Source organism: Homalodisca vitripennis, chromosome 4 (assembly GCF_021130785.1).
Source record: "Homalodisca vitripennis isolate AUS2020 chromosome 4, UT_GWSS_2.1, whole genome shotgun sequence".
NCBI classification, from domain to species: Eukaryota; Metazoa; Arthropoda; class Insecta; order Hemiptera; family Cicadellidae; genus Homalodisca; species Homalodisca vitripennis.
Genome location: NC_060210.1, coordinates 77,159,945 through 77,182,540, shown reverse-complemented (window position 1 = coordinate 77,182,540; position 22,596 = coordinate 77,159,945). Strand labels below are relative to the sequence as shown.

The 22,596-nt window shown below is 33.0% G+C and overlaps 1 protein-coding gene across 3 annotated transcripts in view; it reads right to left on the bottom strand.

Moving 5' to 3' along the window:
• Positions 1–926: 926 nt before the first annotated feature.
• The window catches only part of LOC124359561 (probable multidrug resistance-associated protein lethal(2)03659), a 40,457-nt gene continuing 18,787 nt past the window's right edge, over positions 927–22,596 (bottom strand). For 2 of the 3 annotated variants that reach the window (XM_046812414.1, XM_046812415.1), the window contains 15 exons: positions 20,567–20,652; positions 19,401–19,553; positions 18,773–18,972; positions 17,775–18,055; positions 16,994–17,073; positions 15,101–15,251; positions 13,364–13,470; positions 9,553–9,676; positions 8,922–9,092; positions 8,324–8,451; positions 7,435–7,680; positions 6,579–6,751; positions 5,886–6,015; positions 5,406–5,513; positions 927–1,713 (listed from right to left, as the gene is read on the bottom strand). In XM_046812414.1, the coding sequence (XP_046668370.1) occupies positions 1,660–1,713; positions 5,406–5,513; positions 5,886–6,015; positions 6,579–6,751; positions 7,435–7,680; positions 8,324–8,451; positions 8,922–9,092; positions 9,553–9,676; positions 13,364–13,470; positions 15,101–15,251; positions 16,994–17,073; positions 17,775–18,055; positions 18,773–18,972; positions 19,401–19,553; positions 20,567–20,652 (2,192 nt within the window). In that variant the 3' untranslated portion in view covers positions 927–1,659. Of the gene's footprint in view, positions 1,714–5,405; positions 5,514–5,885; positions 6,016–6,578; positions 6,752–7,434; positions 7,681–8,323; positions 8,452–8,921; positions 9,093–9,552; positions 9,677–13,363; positions 13,471–15,100; positions 15,252–16,993; positions 17,074–17,774; positions 18,056–18,772; positions 18,973–19,400; positions 19,554–20,566; positions 20,653–22,596 lie in introns of those variants that run through there. The other variant, XM_046812416.1, reaches the window with a different exon arrangement.

The window sequence follows — 22,596 nt, the reverse complement described above, 5'->3', positions numbered from 1 at the left end:
TATAATTATAACTTAAGCTATAGGTTGATATGTTTTAAAATGATTTTAGTTTGCAGAATAGAAATATCTTTCTCAATTAGGTCTCTAGTATCAACAGAATATTATCCCATTTCCAAATTTTGGGCTTCGTCTCCACCAAATACCCTATAATTTTAATAAATACACTATTGCAGCTACAGTGACACTTCCAGTTGGACAAATAATATTTCTGAAAGATGTCTACTATGGTCTGTGCTGCAAATAGAGAAATATTAATTTAGTTATTTATTTGGCTGAGAGGTTGCAGTACTCTCCAGTTACAATTGGATAAGGACTGAATTTTATAACACCGCAGTATAGTGAGTCACTCTTAGTGGCCTGCAAGCCGAACAGCAAAACAGCGAGAGTCACTAGGCGTGCCCCGCCAAGCTGTGGGACAGGATGTGGTCAAATTTAATACCATGTTTACACAGTAAAATACATATATGTATACACATAAAATACTGTAGTCTACAGTCAATTCGTGAATCTTGTTCCACAGCGTGTATGGTATTGTTCAGTGTTCCAAAAACTACAAGATGGACTAAAAGAGCCTTGAAAGGTATGAGGTATGTTCCTCTTCATACCATAAGAATTTAAGTTAATGTTCTTCATTTATATTTGCAAGAATATTTATAAGTAGCCTACAAATAAGGCTATTTATTAATAAACATCAAAGGTTATAAACTTTTGCTTTTAATATTTCTAGCAATTGATTCTTAACTTTCATTTCATTTCCAGCAATAACCACCAGATCATACAAAAGATGTAAATTTTAACATAATATAATTATGGTGGTTAATATATTAAAAAAATAGAGTTTGCTTTCAAACTGTCAATAGCGGATGAGATGTATATGAGAATTATAATATCTGTACAGTCCACTACCAGAATTAAAAACGATATAATCATAATTTAAATTTAATTTATTTACACAGGTTCCACAATAAGGTAATTATTTACATAGAAATTATGACTACTTGGATGTATTGAGGTAATCTAACTCTACTTTAAAAATTCAAGGAGTACAATATTACTTATCTAATGTGTTAAGTTTATTTGCTTACATACATTTTTGTTAAAAAAGAATGATTTTGTTTATTCTTCAGTTATATAGAAGAAATTTTATTTGGTGGGTGTCTACCAATCAGTACAAGAAAAACTTGGGTAAAAACTAAACTTTTATATGACAAAACTATACATTTATTTTCCAACCCACTTCATTTATTTTTGAAATTATGTTATGGCACTCACATGTTTCACATATTTTTTCATTAGTCAGTGTTCATTATTTCTATATTTTAATTCTACATTTTGGTAACAAAATTATTTTTATTAAATACTAATAGATACAGTTTGTTTTGGCACATAAGTTAATACAATCCTTGTTCTAACTTACAATATACTATACACAAAAAGAAATATTTTTGAATAAAAAGAAATTATTAAAGGGATGCCTCGGTGAAGATTATTGATTTGGGCAGAAAACCAGCATAACTTGTTCTGATGAAAGCAAATCAATAAATTTGCGACACAGTCTTCTTAATGGACTGACACTATCATGAACAAATCTACTTTTTGACATAAATTGTTCAATTTTTACATTTTGGTAGACACCTTGTTTCACAATATAAACTTGCATCATAATTCTTCAGAATGTAATAGCTCTTCCTTTTGTTGTACTCTCTGATAGTTCTGAAACAAAAGAACAGAATGTTAACGTTAACGATTTTTCTGCCTTAATCTTATTTATCTACTGTGATAAATAAATGACACACTAAACACTTGAAATGAATGGCAGGCTCATTTAGTGACTGAAAGAGATTTCAGAGTCTTCAGTTTAGTTGCAGTTTGTTTGACGATATCCTCAAAGACTGCATTCCTCATTGGCAGTAGCGTAGCCAGAAATTTCGTTTGAGGGGGGGTCCGAAACCGGGGGATCCGGTGGACGTTTTGTGTGTTATTTTCCAATGAGTTCACTGGTAAAAGGTAAATACCAAAAATATGGAGCTTTAGTAACTACGCCATATAGAAAGAGGAAAGATGTAATAGGCAAGTTCAACTCTCACAGCAACTCTAGTACCACAAATTTTCTTGTATAGCTACAGAAACTTTACGAAGTTTGATTCTGGCCGAGTAGAAGGCACCAATGTGATGTTGGATTCACAGGATAAGAAAGAAAAAGAACAAAACAGTGCTTCACTCAAGCATTGACACAACTATATTCTATGGAGGAAATGAAATACCCATACGGGGACATTGGGCCACTGTCGGCTGAAAACTCTTTAGAAAAGGAGGGCAATTTTCGAGCGTTGCTTGGGTACAGATCAAACTACGGTCGGAAAATGCACCGGAAAAACTCTACTGATTAAAATTTCAGCTACTTTGGATTTCACTGATTGAGGTATTTATGAGTGAGTTATAATGACTTTTTTTGTATCATTACACTGAAGACGAGTATATAATTATTGGAAAAAAATATAAAAAATCACTTTCAGTCGGAAAATACACCTGAAAAACTACTGATTATAACTTCAACTACTTTGGACTTCAGTTATTGAGGTAAACGTGGTATTTTTGATTGAGTTAGGACAACGATTTTTGTTATCATGAAACTGTACACGACTATAATTGTACCTATATAATTATCGAGAAAAGAATCACTTCCGGTCGGTAAATACCAAAGAAAAGCTCTATACAGATTCAAGTTTTGACGATTTTGGATTTCACTGGTTGAGTCGTTGAGATAAAAGTGGTACTTAGAATTATGTTAGAATGTTGATTTTAGGTTTTAATTCAACGCCGACTAATACATATATAATTATCGAGAAAAAAAACAAAAATTAATCACTTCCGATCGGAATATACTAAGGAAAATGAAATAATACCTCAGTCAGTGAAATCCAAAGTAGTCTGAACTTCTTATCAGTAGAGTTTTTCCTGTGTATTATCCGACTGGAAATGATTTTTTTTCGATAATTATATACTTGTCTACAGTTTAATGACACCTAAAATCAACGTCATAACTTAATTCTAAACAGTCATTTTACGTCCCCAAGACGAATTTAAATGAAGTGGTCGCTAATTTAAACTGTTTGCCGTGTTATGGTTCAGGTTACTTTGTGACGTCACGTGACCGCACTCTATACAAATACCGTGATTACACTACACTATACGAAAGGCCGAGCCCAAAAGTATGGTTTGATACTTTATGATTTAAACAAAAGAACAATTATATTTTTAACATCAGTCACTTTAATCAATTAAATCAATCAATTTAATGTTTGTAGACACGAGTAATGATAACTCTCCTTTTTTTCCCCTGCTCCATTTATTTTTTAATATTTCGGGGGGGGGGGGTCCGGACCCCTCTTCACTACGCCACTGCTCATTGGACTACCTTAAATTTAGTTCAAAATCATCTGTACTTTTCAATTTCAAAATAAATAAACAATCATTGGATTTTCCTTGTTATTTGCACAGGCACTAACCAAGGCAAGGTTTGAAGAATGTGCATAACAGTGAACATACATAATGGACGGATTAATTTTATATCTAGCCTGTACTCCTGTGAATTCACCAGCCATTGCTGAAGCCCCTTCAAAAGCACACATAAACTTCATCTTTCCACAGCACACCTACTTTAATCTAGGAAGTGAATTGCCATTTAGAGCCAAACAACAGCATTTAAAACAATAAGCAACATCCTTTTCTATAATGTGCTCTAACTATTTGTAATTTGGAGTAAAAGATCTATTTCTAGAATTCTTCTCTTTTGTGGGGTAATTTGGAATTCTTAGTTGGTATGGTCCACAAGAAATCCTTGTAGATCTTTCTTGCCTGGTTTTTGGTAAGATATAGGAAAGATCATCAAGCTCTGCTGTTATCTTCAGTGGCTTCTAGACATTAACCTTCTTTCTATCATCATCATTTTGAGTAATATCCAAACTGGAACTGATACTAACAACAACAACGGCACCTGAAAAGAGAACGTAGGTACAGGCTTGGGGAGCCAATAGCTTATTTTAAGGTGATGTTGCATAGGCGACAGGCAAAATATTTACGTTTCAAAATTCTCAACATAACTTGTTTCACTATATTATTTTTAATTATTAATTCTGTAGAACTGTCAAAATAATGTACTGTGTGTTGGCTGCACAGTAAATTCTGCACAGACCGAATCTCAATATAGTGGTAGTGCCACGACATTGCTGTCACCTGTGCTGGACACACATATGATCATATGGAAAGATATCTTGAGAAAGAATATCTGTACACTGATAATGTATTCTAAATAGCCAAGAATAGTTTTTACAATGTCCAACCATGGAATTTGGCTGAGCTTCATTGAAGCCTATCACTGGCTGACACAATTTATATTTTAGCAAACCTAGGAGATTAAAAAATTTCTTTTCTATTTGATGTCTATCTGTCAACAGGACATCTCGAGAATGAAATTTGCATGCAACCTCAGTGAAGCCTATTATGAGACATGTGGTGTTGCATACTCCTGCTTTATACTGGTATCAGCACCATTAAAAGCTTTTGTTGATAAAATTTTACAAAATCAAAATGCATAAATGATAACATACATATATTTATATTTGCTGTTCCTTTTTACACAGTTAAAAGGCTATGAAGCTATGTTTGTATGTTTTTTTTTTAGGTAAAAACTGTCAGGCGGCTAGATAGAAAGACGGATTGGAGGAAAGTGAACTCTTATCCAAACAACTTCATAATTTTTTAATAATCACCTTTGTTACTCATCTTAAAATGCATCCCCTTATACTTTGAAATTATGGAATTAGCTAATAAAGGCAACATTTGTGGAAACTTGGTAGTTAGTGTAAAGTCTTATCATTGATATTTGTTTGAAGTTTATTACAAGTGTGTTGTGTGGTCTTTATAATATTATTATGAGATCAGGCCCGTACTCAGACAGGTTTTTCAGAAAATTTTACCAGGGTCCGGGCCGATCCCCGCCACACGTCTATTTGAAGAGACCGTGTCGACGGATGGTGCCATTGTGGGACATGACAGAGCCTGGCTGAATATTTTTTCCGTGACCCGCCTTAGCTGAGTACGGCCCTGATGGTGATAATGATATATATATATATGTACGTGTGTGTGTTTGTGTGTGACTCAAAAATTGTATGCGTATGAGAATATCACTTACTAACTCTGCATTAGCATAATCTATTGAAATATTAAATTTTGTTTCTCTATATACTAAAAAATATATATCTGTGTATATTGGAAAATAAGTTTTAAGGCTGATGAGGTATAACGGGAAAAGATATGATGTGTCTAACTAACATAGGAAGTGTGTTTCTCTATTACCTTTTTGTAGTTTAAAGATGGAGTAAAATGAATAGTAAATAACTAACCTCTTCTGCGATTTGGAAGAGTTCAGCCCGTCCATGTCCAGATTCTCTCACCATACTGTAGAAGAATCCATTTTTATTGTTAAGTAGTTTCCATGGATGGTCAAACTCCTGTAACAATAATAAGTTAGTAATGGTTTTTGATGCATATTGGATGGCCAATAACATTTTTTTTATTTTGAAGCAATTGTAGAATTAATTTGTAATATTTTCCCTAGTTTTCTGTATCATATGTTGCGGACTTAATAGAAATCTAATGCTGTAAAGTATTATCAACTCAAAAAGAGAGTTAACTATCCCTCTCCCAAATAAACCCTATATGAAATGAAATGAAAAATGCCTTGTTTTATATGGTGATCTGTCTAATACAAATTTAATGATCCTTTATCTTGATAAATGAGGAGAAAGTTAAATACAATAGTATTGAATGAACAGAATTCTACAATAGCAACTCGACTTAAAAGTTGGCTTATTCTTGCTCACCACGAGTACACCAGAGTCCAGCACCATTAGGCGGTCAGAGTCCATCACAGTATGCAGGCGGTGAGCGATCGTCAGTACTGTGCAGTCAGCGAACCTGCGCCTAATTGTGCTCTGTATTAGTGCATCTGTTCTGTAACAACAAAACGCTATATAAGGTATCACATTAATTTTATGTATAATAATTTATTTGTTCAAAAAAGGCTGGGAAAACTTGCCTTAAAAATATGAAAAATAATTTATTTTAAAACACTACATTTACTTTTGTTGTTATCCTTTTTTAATTGAAGAATATGATATTGGGTTAACTAAATAAAGTGATCAATTATATATAGCATCTTAAATTTGATGCTGTCACAGACTTGACTTGACTTGGAATTTGGAGTCATCTTTATCTGAAGAGATCTGAAAAAAATTGTTCAAATGAACTCTTTGCATCGTTTCGACATCAGAGACGTGTAGAGTACTAAGTATATTGTAATCAAGGTGAAGAGTATATTGTATTCTCATTGTCTCATTAGGTGCAGGAAACTCTGTTGCTCTACTATGCTTTGGGATCATATCAGAACATCATAGTGCACTCAATTGTGACCTTGTGGGTTGGCCTAAGTGTATTACAATCTCATGGAGGGATTAGAAAATGAAATTTAAAAAGAACTAGGTACTTTCTGAACAAAAGAACAAAATTAAACTTACTGAGGATCAACATTGGCGGTGGCCTCGTCCAGGACAAGGATATGGTTGTTGCGCAGGATAGCACGTGCCAGACAAACAAGCTGACGTTGTCCAACGCTAAAGTTGCCCCCACCCTCCACTAGCTGCCAGTCCAGTCCACCCGCTAGCTCTCTTACAGTGTCTTTCAGTTCTACCTGTCACAGGTTAGAGATTTATTGATGTTGCACAACATCTATTACCATTATTTATTATTCAATAAACATAAATAACAGTAAATGGTAATATATAGTAATTGCACTGGGCCAAGATTGAAAAGATTTATTATTAAAAATTAATGTATACATCATATTATATAATTTACAAAATAAATAATTCTATGTAGCTGGTTCTACATATACTACATTATTGTGAGATTATTGTCTTGAAAGTATCAATTACCAGACTCAATACCTTTACAATGATCAAAAAGCCTGAATTATACATATTTCGATTTTTAATGTCTGTGTCTGAGTCAGAATATTTAAAAAGCCAAATTTCTGAAATAGTATGTACTTTTACATTTTTTGGACACCTTGAGCAATGATGTACCAAAATATTCTGTCCTAGAACGTGGGGCACCTACAAAAGCTCTTTACTCTATTTCCTCACGCAGAACTCTGAAACTGCAGAAATATACACCCAATGCCTTTTTTCATTTCTTTAAACATAAGTGAATCTGCATTTGCTCTATAAATTAAATGTATGTTAAATTAACATTTATTAGTCCAAGTTTAGAGTACTTATAATTGTATGAACCTGTTATTAATCTTAGTTAATACAATTATGTCGGAATGTGTGACTGAGCTAGATAGTTGTTATGGAATGATGGTAAACGAACCTCTGCAAGAGTGTTCCACAGTTGGTCATCACTGTATTGTTGGAAGGGGTCAAGGTTAGTGCGGACTGATCCAGAGAACAGAACAGGTTCCTGTGGTATGATGGAAATATTGGTCCGCAGAATGTCCAGTGCTACAGTGTCTGTAGCCAAGTCATCTATCAGGATAACACCTTCCATAGTATGTAGGCGGAACAAAGCAGATATCAGTGAGGACTTCCCTGCACCTGTTCGTCCAACTATTCCCACCTTTGAACAATTATATAAATTTCATTGAAATTTCAGAAATATTTTTTATCATGTACAATTTTACATATTTATTTTACTGGGTCAATATATTGTATATTGTCACACATGGCAAAATCCTGTAAGCCATCTTTTGGGATAGTAAAGGTCTTAATTCAGCTTTATTTTCTCATAGGACAACAAGAAACTAACAATATGATGTAATGCCAAAACTAAGATAGGTGATCCAAAACCACAGAATAGGAATATCAACCAAGTATGTAACACTTCTTAATGACAATGCTCAATTCCACATCTTTACTTACAGCCCCCCATCTAGGATTCTTGGAGCTATTCCGTTACCAACATTAACATTCTTTTTTTAAGTACAACAATGACCTTGTTATAATGAGCACTTGAATGTAAACTTGAACAATGAGCACTGATCAATATAGTCGGTGAGTACTTAGTAACTGCAGTGGGCTTATGTGAGCATAAAATAACAATTAGAAGGGAAAAAGGAAAGTAAAGATTGTAAGTTAACAGATTTCATTTTAAATGCATCACAAGGAAAATCAAACTAAATTCTTGATACTTTAAAAATATGTCATTCAAGTTAATTGACTTTTTAATAAAAATACTTGCCTAATTACTTCGATAAACTCACTTTCTCCTGAGGCATGATGAGGAAGCTAATGTCCTTGAGGACTCTGGGCAGATGGGGAGAATATTGCATTGACACCTGTTGGAATTCAATTCGACCTTTACTTGGCCACTTTTCCATCATGGATTGATCTGAAAATTATTAATTAATATTACATAAAGTACTCTGTTGACAATCTTAGTGCTTTTTATTTATTACCTTAGATCATCATGGCAATTACATCCTAGTCATAAGATCAATTTGCAGGGTGAGGCAAACATCTGGATGCACCCGTATAAACTTCAAATTGTGCAAAGATTTATAATTATATCTGTTGTGTGGTATATGTATGTAGGTGTATAACTTTTTGGAGCTATAGTGACAGTGGCAGCCATCTGAAGTCCTTAAGTCTACAAAAATTCAAGATGGCCACTGATATTGCCATAGCTCCAAAAGTTGCACATCTACCTACAGCATGTCATTATTATTCATTGCATTGTACGAGTATTATATAAAATTTAAATTAAAAGCTTCCAGTTTAGACGTATTTAACAAGAAATTTTGTTATCGTACATTTTAGATTTAATGATCATAACACTTAAAAAAGACAACTATAACTTGCCTAGAGGTTCTTCTATTGACAGCTCTCCATCTAGACTGGAATATTGAAGAACTCGCTCTACACTGGTCATGATATTCTCTAGCTCTGCAGACTGCCTCATGCCAAACTGCAACATGCCAGTCAGTCCCATGGCCTGGGTAATGGACAGTCCCACCACACCCCCGTACACATCTTCAAAATAACATACATTTCATGCTCAATAGTGAAAGTTCAAGCGATTCTTCAACAAATGTGCTCTAAAGGTCAGCCATAATTGCACTGACATTGATAGATAGCACTAAAAAAATCTCAAATGCATATTTAGTATGCACAGCTGGTTTACCAATAATACATAAGTAATCATAAGGATCTAGTGCATGTTTCTTGATAGTTTATTTAATACAGTTAATGAAATGTCATGAATTATAAAATGGCAATTAAGCCATTTGGTTAGTTGGCAGTTCTAAAAAACCAACAGATCTAAATACAGAATATCATTGTAAAAATTAGAATGACTAGAATTTTATTTATAACAATTTAATTCCTAATCAGAGTTAATTGTTTTAACTGTTCTTATATACAGTACCATCAAAAAGAAAACGGTTTATTCCAAAACTCTATTGATGAGATAAAAGTAGTAAATGTCTCATACCAAGATCTGTGATGAGAAAGCCAAGCACAACTGTGGTGATATAGAGTAGACAGACGAGGTCCAGCCAGAAACCAAATGCTCGGCTTGTTGATAAGTACATATACCATGCAGATGAGTGGATATCCTGTAAAAATACATTAAAACACAATATTCATTCTGTCTGAACAATAAAGATCAAGAATGGAATGTAAATTAATCAGTTTTTGATAGGGCATAAGTCACAATTTTTATGATTTACATTTTTAGAATTTAGGTAAATTGATTTTCCTTAAATTGGCGCTAAAAATGCCCAAAAACGAGAGTCAAGGTATAGTGAAATCATAAGTGAGCTAACTGCGATCTATAACATCGTCAGGATTTCTGAATTCTGTCTTGGATCCAGAAGTTAGCCTTGGAATCACGGATTTTATTTTTGCACCTGAGATTTTTGCAGTCTAGTATACACTTAAACAAGAGACACTGGTTTGTGTTAAAGCTGGTGGAAGAGCTCACCTTAAATTAATGGTGGTTGGCTTGGGTGGAAGTTGACAGGAGAAGTATATTCTTGTCTATGTGTACCAGGCTCAAAACACCAGTCCTTTACCTTGGCATTCCCCCCCCCCCCAGAATAGTAGATTCTCTGTCATAATTGGAGTATATAAAGAAAATAACTGACGCTTCTAAGAAATTTTCTGACATAAGAATTGTATGATACATGTGCCAGTGTCAGATTCAATAAACAGTTCAAATACCCTTGGTATTTACACAAGTTTATGTAAACGCTAGACTAACCAGGTTTGTATTGACCGCAGTTGAACACAAAACTCAAGGCAAATTACAATCAGCAATGGGAAGTAAGGGTAAAACCTTGACATGAAGAGAAAGTTATAGTATTACTCACAAACCTAGGTTTGTAAATGGCCAACACTTAAGTCTCGAGGTTGTAACAATATGCTCTGTTTATGGGTCTCCTGATGAGTATGCTAGATTTAAATTTGAAATCTCATCATCAATGTGATGAGGGTAGACATTGTGGATCACAACATGATGTCTGAAATAAACACTCTTACTGATCCTGTGATTTCTTATCAGTATAAAATCATTATAATCGTGTAGGGTGTTATTGGTTGACATCTAGGCAATAAATAAACTTTATCTTTCAATGTATAGGGAACTAACAGTAAAAAATGATGAGGTTCTACAAATGGTTCATATGTAGAAACTTCTTTTATAGAATATAATGAAGATACCCTGTCTAGTAAGAAGTAGAAAGGACATAACTCCTTCAGGAAGATATATTACCAAAGAAAAGAACATCTTGCTTCTGTCTGTGATCATCCCTAGGTGGTAATAAAATGGAATATGGTAGAAACAGTACTAAACCAACAAACAGATGGCTTTGCTAATGGCACAGTGTAGTAGGTACAGCAGTTATCAAGACAGCACATCAAGCAATGTCGAGCAATAGCTGCTGCTTGGATTTGTGACTGCTGAGCAATCCTGTCCTAAGCAGCTCACCTGCTGTTGATGGTAGTTCAGAAGTTACCTTTAAGTCCCAGGTTAAATATTAGAGAGCATTTCTTAGCCCTAACTTCACCTGGTTAAATAAGACCCTTTATTTGACTTTTTTAGAGATGTGGGCCTTTTTATGATTATATGACTGTTCTCTGATTTTTTGGAGCTTTGCAGAGACCAAGTTGTAGTACTGCCACATATCATCCCCACATGGCTGCAGACCTTGTAAATGTGAATGGTATAACCATCTTCAGCATTAATATGTGTAGTCTGATTTTTAGAACCACATTCAGAAGATAAGTTAAATATTCTCAACTTTTACAAATTGGGTTAATGTACTCTAATAAACGAACTCTTACATTTAACAAAATATCATTTCATTACCCGCGGCTTCACACATAATTTTAAAAATCGAAGGCCACGGTTTTTTTAGTGAAAGCATTTATGATGTAATATGATGGAGCCCTACATTTTTTAAACATATCAGTAGACTTATCAGGTTAATATTTTTTTCAGTATCCGTAGTTGAGAGATTCAAAATATAAAAAACTTTGGCTGGTTCTATTTTAGGTTTTATTGAAGGAATCAACAAAAGCATATACAAGTTTGTGTATGTTGTATTGGGTACATGTAAGGCTCAAAAACATAATTTAGTCCAAAAATGTCACTTCTATCGGTTTAGATTAATTTTCCATCTAAGGTATTTCAAGAGCCATACTTGAATTTGGCTTGTGTCCCGATCATGAAAGTATATAAACAAAAACCAATTTTGATTAAAGAACATTTACTTTTGACTCTTAATTTACTTTCTTTCTAGAATTTTTCAGAAGCCATAGTGATAGTTTGCTTTGTTGTTCCGATAAAGAAAATATATAACTTGCATACAATTGAAAAGTTACTGCGATCCAAAAGAGTCAGATATGACAAATTAAATTTATGTACGGTGAAGTTATGTGTTTTTGGTCTAACAAAAAAAAAAAAAAAACAAACACATATGTGGATTTAGGAATCCAACTTATATTTAAAAGCGTTTGTTTATAGTCTGTGATGTTTCTGGTACTATATGTAATATTGATTTTTGCCCCGATCAAGAAAATATTTGCATACGTAACTTTAACAAGACTACTTAGTCAAAATGCAACTACTTTCATTGCTTGTATTTTGCTTATGATATACGAGGAAGAGGGTCATTTCTTTTAATTACAGTAAATTGTTAAGGGAGACAACCAATTTTGATAACCTTATGTGCAAAACATTCACAGCTTTGTTCATCAAGGTGGGTTTTAGAATACAGTTTAATTATTATTTTCAATGCATTAGATGGTTTATTTGTCACTGGTGTAATCCAAAATAAAAATGAGATGATAGCTTTATCTTTGCAATCTGCATAACAAAATTGATCAAGCACTGTATCATTATTCAATATTTTCTAAAATTTAAACGTATAGAAATATTTCTGCTACTTTGGTGTACTTCAGCTGAATGTGTCAACTGCTGTTTAGGGTCAGTAAACTTAGGGTTACATATAAAAATTGTAATTATTTTCCGGTATTATTAAATATTTGGAGAAACTTTTTCAATTTTTCTCACCTTTTAAACCTTTCTTTGACTTCTACGAATATTTCAAAACTAAAATTAACCAAATCGGTCCAATTGTTCTTGAGTTTTAGCAAGACTAACAAACGTCATTTCATTTATATATATATACCCTCTCTGCAGCTCTCCTGGAAATGGAGATTTGTAAGAATTCTAACTGACTTTTTTGAAGTGTCAGAATTCTGTTCATGTTAGAATTTGATGTCCGTCCCCAAACAGCTAGACCGTATCTTAGGTGTGTTTCAAACAGAGCAAGATAGGCAGTACATGCTGTCGTCAAGTCACCGATTCTTTTAACCTGCTTGAGTTTAGCCTATTACAGAGCTGGTCAATGTGAGGAGTCCAGGATAAGCTTGACTCAATTATGATTCCGAGGGATTTGGTTTGTTCAACCAAGTTGACATCTGGTAGACAGTTAAATATTGTCCTGCTCTTCTCCCAAACTCTAGTTGGTTAGTTTTAGAGGGGTTAACCACTAAGTCATTGCCACCACAATATTGATATGCCATGTTGACAGCAATGAAAGGATTCAGACGGATTTTCAGGTGTATTATTGTCAAGGATTAAAGTTGTATCGTCAACATACATCAAAGTTTTAGAGTATTCATGTAAATATTCTGGAGGGTCATTAGTAAAGAGAATGAACAGCACTGGGCTCAACACAGATTAAAATAAATAAAATGTTTTAGTATCTGCATTAATAGTAATAAATACGACTAACCTGGTGGTAATCAAACTCCTGTGTGAGTATTTGTTGTGCTTGGAATGCTCGTATTGTGGTCAGTCCTTGCAGAGATGCACCAAGATGAGCAAAGACAGGACTGCGGGCTGCACAAACATTGTCTTTAATGTTATTTAATGTAAAGTATGAATAAAGTTACAACAAATGTTCTTCTGCGCAGCTGTATTTTCTCAGTAACATATGATCTCTCTATACTATGAAAGCAATAACCCTTTACGAGGGATGTGATTATAAAAATAATTATGAGCTAAAAAGGGGATTTTAAATACCTTATTCGAATAAGTAATAACTGTATTCTCACAACTAAGGTGACAAACACCACTGGTCAGTACAAAATACCACAAATGGGCGATTGGCCAGCTACTGACCAGAGACATTGTATCTCTCTGGAAACGCTGTATCTTGTATCTTTTTTGTGAATAGAATAGGCTTTTGGTCCAAGCTAAATTTAGTTACATTTAATTTAGTTTAACGACAATTACAACACTATAAGTAGTAGGTGATAACAATTCTCTTTCAATATTATGTTAAATTTTTTATTGGAGGGGCTTTTGAAACCGAAGGTTTTATTGCCAGGTCACTCTACAAATTAATATTTAGAGAATTTTGGTTATAAATAATATTAAAAATCATACCATGTTTAACAGATATTCATATCTTTGAAGAACTAGTACATAGGGTTCAAGAAAAGATTGTGAGCTGAGTAACCTGTAAAGAAGGCATACATTATGTATACAACTTTACCAACTATAATTCATTCAAACCAGAAATGCTCCTTCCTATAGTTGCAAACCCTGAAATAAGAGCCAATCACAATTTTGAATATCCTCTAAACCTATTAAACATAAACACTAGAATAATATGTATTTGTTGCATGGTTATTTCAATTTTACATTACAAATGCTTTCACTAAAAATACTATTGACTTTGCCTTTATTATTCCTCGATACTGGCCTAAATTATTTCAAGAATTACTGAAATCACTGCAGCTATTATATCAAGTTTCATGGAATGTTGCAGAGAAATTTGATTTATTTTATTGGTACTTATAAAAACTGTTTCACTCACAGACTTCAGGTTCTCAGAAAACCTTGACTCTGATGTAACATATTTACAGTATGTACAAGTGATAGTTTCAGAGAGTGAATTGTATTTTAAAGATTTTTGACTTAAGGAAATTATATTTTCTTAATTAAATATAATATTTTATGTGACTTGTTTTTAAACAATTTTTTCATAAGAATGTTAAATCTTTTATAAATAAAAAAATATGCCCTCCCATTCAGTCACCTTTTATACTGTGAACATTTCGTATCCTTACCTTTAACCATTTTTCTTTTGACTTAATTATAAGGTACCCCAAACTTCTGCTTTTAATTCTCACTACTCGTTATAGAATACAAAACGTGTTTTCTGTTTTTCCTACATTATCTAATGTGTAATATTATATGAGATATACTCCGTTCAGACTGTATTATATGTAATGCTATACCACATTTTATTGTCTACATGATGTCACTCATAATAGATGATGATGGTCTCAAAATATCAGATGTTTTATGCACAATATAACATCATTGCCTGGAGATGTGGTTGAAAATAAAAAAATGATACAATTATAAGTAATATGAAACGTATTTTATAATTTATATTTCCATTTTTATGCTTGTAGAATATTAAAATGTGTTTGAGGAAATGATTGGTGATAGGACTTACCTACACTTTCTAGTCTTTTAACCGACTTGGATGTGGACAAGTACATTTTGCGCAGATAGTAGAAGAGGAGAGAGATGAAGAACGTAGGTACCAACACCGACGGGTTTACTACTGCCACCACTAGAATAACACTCAATAGAGTCAATCCTCTCTGAAATGAGAAATGCTGATTTTGTATTTATTAATACTGTATGTACAATTTAATTTTTAATTTTAGCTTTACTTCAAAATAATATTGTATTGGATCTATACAAAACTACTAATGTATACATGTGTCATTGATGAATTAGGTTTTAAATTAATATAACTATATGTTCTCTGTATTAAAATTTGTGTTTTTATTAGATTGTTCTTAAGCTGAAGATATATAGTCTGGTGACCAAAAGTTCTTGGTTTAAGCAATAGTTGTGAAATCATGGAAGATGTCAACAAAATATTATTTGGGTTTGAGGTTATGTGGAAGACAATACTGGAGTTAGCAACCACATGGTTTCCAAAGTACAAAATATTTTATTTAAAACGATGATGTGGTGTAGCCAATGTATGTGCACTGGCACCAAACACTTCTGTACTAAGAATCTCCAATTAACTTTTTCACGTGCTGGTTGTTCCTTCCTAAAATTATTTGCATTTATTAATAATAAAAGACGGTTTGCCAATTTTAGTTTTACTCGACTGTTGTAGGAAATTTTTTTAATGCTTGGGAGAACACAGAAAGCAGCTGATTTTCTTCAGTAATATGCTCTTGCAAATCCCAAGATACTGTTTTTGATCTTGAAAGTGTTTTCCTGCAGATTCCTTATTGTAAGAGTTGCTGTGGTCACCTTGGGAAAACTACATCGTAAGAATTTTATTCGGCTTACCTCAACACATTGAAAACTCGATAATTCTCGATAAACGAGAATTTAGGACTGCCTAATGATTTTTGGAGCAGCATGACAAAAAACTTAATTTTCTATACATTGTGGTGAGCGCTGATGAAGTTGCCTTTACTAGAGAGGGTGCATTTATTCATGTTTCTTAAAACAGCATGTACGTGAAGAAGGAAACCTACATTCCTCAAAGCTTATCCTGTGAGCACCCTACTCCTGTGCCCTGTCTTAGCTTTTGAGTCACTGGTAGAAATTGTTTGACAGTTCATCTTACATATTGCATATATGAATGGAGAAAGAAGGCACTAGTGCAAAAAATAATGCAAGACAGTCTATATAGTGAAGAGTTTGTTTTTACATCAACATGAACTGGTATGATCTTAAACATCAGATATTGGTAGATATAATCTTTAAAATTGATTTTTTGGTCTTGAAAATATGTGTTTTGATTTAATAAATGTATTAGCTTAAGCTTCTTTTCTAAATCACAATACATCTTTTACGCAATGAAGAGAAATTTCACAGATCTTTAAAAACTAACATTGGGAACACCATGAGATTAAAGATATACTTTTTACAACCTCTATTAACCTTAAAAAACACATATAAGAATCATTTCATATATAAAAAAATGAAAGACACCCTTGTTGTTTTTTTTAATACAAAAATCTACTCAACTTCATTCTAGATCAATATTACTAAAAATCAGTAAGTAGGTAAATATTATGTATAGATTCAGTTTAACCCTCTCTCCCAATGAGAGATCTGGTTTTTAACCAGAGTACTTCATACTGATACAGTTCACCCTATACTGTATTGATATGTTCCTTTATTTTGTTCACTTATACACTTGGAATATGAGAATAACCAGAATATGACAAAGAGGAGACTCACCTTCAAAAACCTAAAACATTTTATTGCAATTTTATGTTATTCTAGTAAACACAATCATCATTGTCATGCTAAGACTATTGATAGTGAGAAGTAATAAAACAAGACATATATGTCATTTGATATTTACCTGGATACATTCTATGAGGCAGTTTGGAAGATTCTCGTCTACACATCCAATATCCTTAGCAAATCGATTAAGAATTCGGCCTGAAAAATTCCTAAAATTGAATGTTTATTCAATAAACAAAATTAATATGGATCTGATATGAAAATATTTGATCTTCATAACACAAAAACTGTATTCGAAATCAGTATGACATTAAAAAAAACTGAATTTGTTATCTCTACAGTATTCATTACAAAATACACTTCTTCAAGGACCATAAAAACCTCTGGTTGTATGAAAATATGTAATAAACCTTATATTTATATTGCATGGAATGTGTTAGGGTATAGTAAGGTTTACGGTGATCCTAGAATATTTATAATGTTATTAAAGATGAGTCACCCAATATTCTAAAATTAGTATTAGTATTAAAACACTATATTAGATAAAAGCTTGATATAGTGTTCTTTCTAACGAGATACAATGAAATAATTTTTTAAGTTTGTTATCTGTAATCAGAACCATAGCTATCCTGTATTTACATCATCATCATTTTTTATTGTATTATTATATTTAACTATAAATATATAAAAGCACGAGGTATGTCTTGAATTTAACCTCTGAAGAGAAAGACAGATGCCAATTTTCTAAATGTAATGTTTAAGTTTTTTAGCATAACATTGTTCAAAATTCTTTTATCCTGTGAAGTATTTAATTGCCACTAATGAACTATAAATAACAATTAGGCATTACTGAGTTCTTAATTATGACAATTTAGATCTATCTGAGACAATTAAGTTACCTGAGGAGTTGTTCTGGAAAAAACTCATTGTAGCTCCAGTCACTGACTTGAACATTTGGTGGTGTAACTTCATTGATGCTCTCATGCACATGAAGACAAAGAGGTACGAGCGTAGCAGAGTGACCACAAATGTGGCAGCAGTCAATACAGTAAACACAGTGATGCAGACATCACGTGGAGTGTAGAACTGGTAGTGGTGTGTAGTGTTAGCAGAAGTGGGTGGTGTTCTGTTAATAGGTAGCTGGACGTATTGTGGATAAACATATTCTTCTAAATTTACCCTGTAACAAAGTTACGTTTTAAAAGTTTAATTTGCTTTTCCAAATGATCAAAGTTCTGTATTTTCATTACCAAGAATTCATTTTAGAGGGTTCATGTAGTGCCTTCTGATCTTATTTACAATTATAGGAAATTGAGATAAATTTGTATAAATGTGCTATTTTTATCTGTCTGTTGTCTTAGTTTAAAGAAATTTGAGATTTTTTGCATAACTTATGATTTCCTTCATCCAAGATCATCCTTTGTCCAAAAGATTATATTCAGATATTATTTACATGTTATTCAGCATTAGTCCAAACCAACACCATGTTTTCACAAACTCTTCCCCATAATAGTAGGACCATAGTAGACAATGTCTTTGTCATTGCACTCCCAACAGTACTGAGATTAGTTATTGTGTTTTGAAGGTATTCAATTACTATCAGATTTGTGTAATCAGTGAATTTAAAGGCTAATGCTGGAAACCTGAAGTCGGAGAGCAATCTTTTTCTTTAGTGTTGGTAGTAATTGGTAAGTTCCAGGGCTATATTTAATGAAACAGAGCCAAAACCTTGGTATTTTTAAATGGAAACTGTTCATGAAGCACCCTACTGACTGATATAGTGATGGCATCGGTGCTGGAAATCTACCAACTTGTTAAGTCCTTGCAGTAACCAGGATATTTTATAGTTTCTGGTATAAACATGTATGATCTCGTTACTAAATAGATCAAGTATTACCAGTGAGTGATCCAGTAGTCCCCTCCATTCGCAAACAGTTGTGTCACCACACACATAGCTAACATGAGCACCACAACGCACTTGTGGCCAGCTGCCGCAAAATACTCAGTGAAAACGTAAGAGCGCACCATTTCAGAGGAATAATCTTCCACAGAAGATTTGTCTTCACTTCCAGAGCCATCAAGGGATGATACAGTGCTCTACAACATATATTGAACAGTGATAAAAAAGATAAAAATACATTTAAATAACATAACGTAATTTGAACTTTTAAACTAGATAATCTTCTTCGTTTATGAATATCAAATTTGATCGAAAGTAGTAAAAACAAACTATGAAATTAGGAAAATATTGGAAAGAAACAATTTTTGTATTGATATATTTTTAAAAAGTAACTAAAGAAGGACTTGAATTTATTGGAATTTATTTTGTGTATGAAGTTTATCAAAATGAGTACATTTTTTTAGAGATTAAAATACTAATTATGGAGTTTTTTCTTATTGAATCTAATCACTAAATAATCAATAAATAAATAAAATAAAGAATGCATGGTGAGTCTGAAGGATCAGATATGTTTGGTTCATTACTTAAGATTTGATTAATAAAAAAATAATGAATGATACATTACACGGTGTGACAGCAGCCGGACCCGGGAACGTTTGATCTCCTCAGGGATAATGGAAAGTCGAGCTTCCTTTGCAATGGATGAAAGTAGGAGCTTTGTGAATTGCTGACCTGAAGCCTGCAGCTCTCTGTATGTTCCTCCTGCCACTACTCTACCCTGTACAGACATAACCATTACATAAGTATCTCTTATGAATGAAACATTTCACAATGTGACAGCAGCCGGATCCGGGAGCGTTTCATCTTCTTATAGACAATGGAAAGTAGGGCTTCCTCTCCAATGGAGGAAAATAGCAGCTTGTTGAACTGCTGACCTGAAGCCTTGAAATTTAAAACTAATTACTAGAAATGTCCAGACATCTTTTTTCTTGTTTGAAATGTAGATAATGTAGGTGCGACATAATAATAATAGTATTTTGCATAAAATTTGTTAAAAAACAAATTACACACAAATACTAATTAAGTAGACTTCCGATTACCTGGCCTAATCGAGTAGACAGCAGACCTTATGTCAAAAAGGCAGATTCTGGTAAAAGGCTAAATGCTATTTTGATTGGTAACTAGTTATACAGAATAGATTCAAAATATCAAAATTGAGGATAGGTACCTCTATTTTAAACTTAATAAAATATAGAGCACCCTTTAAGATGACAATAACATTTATTATGATTACACGAATTGTTATTTACTCTTGTAAAACTTATATATTAACTCAAAAATAAAATACTTCTATTAATGTATTGACTTTGTAACAGTTACCATACTTTTTAATTATGTATTACCATATATTTTGGCCCTTAACCATTTAAAAATGTTTTGAAATTCAAAAAGTGATATTACCTAAAAATGTTTAAAAGTTTTTAGAAACTCGAATATTCTACGATAGTACAAAATATCCTGAGATAAAATACCATTGGAAATTGTATGAAATATTTTAAGATGACAGTCACAACTAAAATGCTAAGCTGTGGATTATATAAAAACGGCAGTAATTCAAGTAAGAATTTAATTGTGCTTAAAAACTCTATGTGTTAAAAATATTTATAAAATACACTATTGAACTGTATAATCTTTACCATGCATAATACTATATACTTTTTCATGGTGCAAAAAGGTATTAATAAATCTATATTGACTAAAAAGTCAGTTGTAAGTTACTACAAAACTTACTGCCTGCATGAGCACAATGTGATCTACACTGTCTAGGTGATGCATTTGATGGGTCACCAAAATGACAGTCTTGTTCTTCAGCAACCCTATACATACATATATGTATCAATAATTTAACAATGATATTATATGATAAAACATAGTATATTAACCCATTCCTACTTCAGTAGAAAAAGGTTTAAAATATTCTACAGAATAAGTCATTGAAGAGTTTTTTTGTGATAAATGATCTGATGATTTTGTGTTAGAATGCAATTTTAGAACCACATATTTCATGTTATTATTTCAGGCTAGAATTGTTAATGTATGGAAATATTTTGTCTGAATGGTAATTAAAAATCTGGTTAATAAACAGAAACTTTAACCACTGGCTGCAGGAAATTGTAAAAGCTTATTTGTAACAAAGAAAAATTTTGCAAAGGCTTAAGTAGGATATAAAGTGCCATTTCAACGGTCATGTGAAGGCATAGTTTCATTGTTCAATTTTGAGACCTCAAGTGTAGAAAACCTGAGTACTACAAAATGAGTATTAACCCTTTGTGCTCTGTTTTAAATATGAAGATGGCACAACAACTCTCCTGTCATGTTCTATTGAACAGCACCATTTTCTCATTCTGCTTGCATACAACTCAACCGCTCAACTCCAAACCAAAATGCTGCATTCCTCTAGAGTCCAGTAGTACTGTACAACTGCAAAGTTATAAACTTCTATTTCTTTAAATTCTCCATTGCTCTTTACGATCTGGATAGTATTGGAACCTGTTGGTGACATATGAAACTACGATAAACAAGCTTTGTTGTTGAATTTCAGGTATTTCTGGCAATGTGATAACAGTTCCCGTGAACATGCAAGCTATCTCTGATGGAGTATCGTTCTGTTTTCGTTATTTAAAAAACATTGCACTTTCTAATCAAGAAACTGTGCACAAGTATTACTACAGGCATAGTGGGATGTTGAATGGCAAGAGTAGGTAGAAAATACAAATTTGGAACGCTAAAAAAACGTAATTGATTTAATAATGGTTTTTAATGTTTAAATCAAATGATTGTATTCTATACTTGCTTTACACAACTTTTTTAATAAACCGAACCAGGGATTCAAAACTTGGGAATCTTTGTGGATAATGCTCTATTTTGAATATCACATGTAGATCTGGACTGCAACAAATTGAGTACTGCCCTGTATGTGCTCAAAAGAGTGAGAGCTGTTGCTGATATAGCAACAGTTAAAGTTGCTTATTTCTCACGTTTTGATTCTCACATAAAATATGGAGTATTAGTTTGGGGCGGATGAAATGCGGGAAATGCTGGGAAGGGGTCTAACCCTGTAGAAAAAAGCTGTACAAGTGCTGGTAAACCTGGACTAAAGAGAGAAACACATCAACGGTGGCGAGAGAAGGCCAACCGCTCCGATTCTAATCATGCACATTTGTTTGACCGCCATTGGACATTCTAACCCACTTTATCACCATTCCTTCACTCGTCATGTCTTCGATGTAAACATCTCGTTGACTATAAATTTCAGCCATTTTCACATTCCTTGCGTTAAAAAATCTTATTACAGAACGAATCTCACAATCAGCGGGATCACTAATTGTCTGAAATATTTTAAACGTTGAGAGAAAACTTAAAACACAACTAAATTGGTATGAGTCAATAGCCAGTGAACAAGGATGACTAGTGCACATGCGTGGAACACTGATAGCAGCGTTACGGCAGCAGTATAATGAAACGGTACTTACTTTCTGAACAGGCTTCATAGATATTGGTATTAAAACCTTTGCTACACTTTTTATCCCTCAACTCTTCATCTACATTTTCAAAAATGAATGCTGAACGACTGATAGAAATCCATACCCAAACACTATAAAGACAGTAAATTTAAATTTCTCTCTTCTAATTTGCAGACTTCCAATGTTTGCCAAAAAACCTTCTTATACAAGGGGAAAATTCTTCAATCTCAAGGAGAGTAGAAAATATTTAAACTTAGCACGTCTCACCGCCTGGCTGACCAAGATGACCTTTTACTC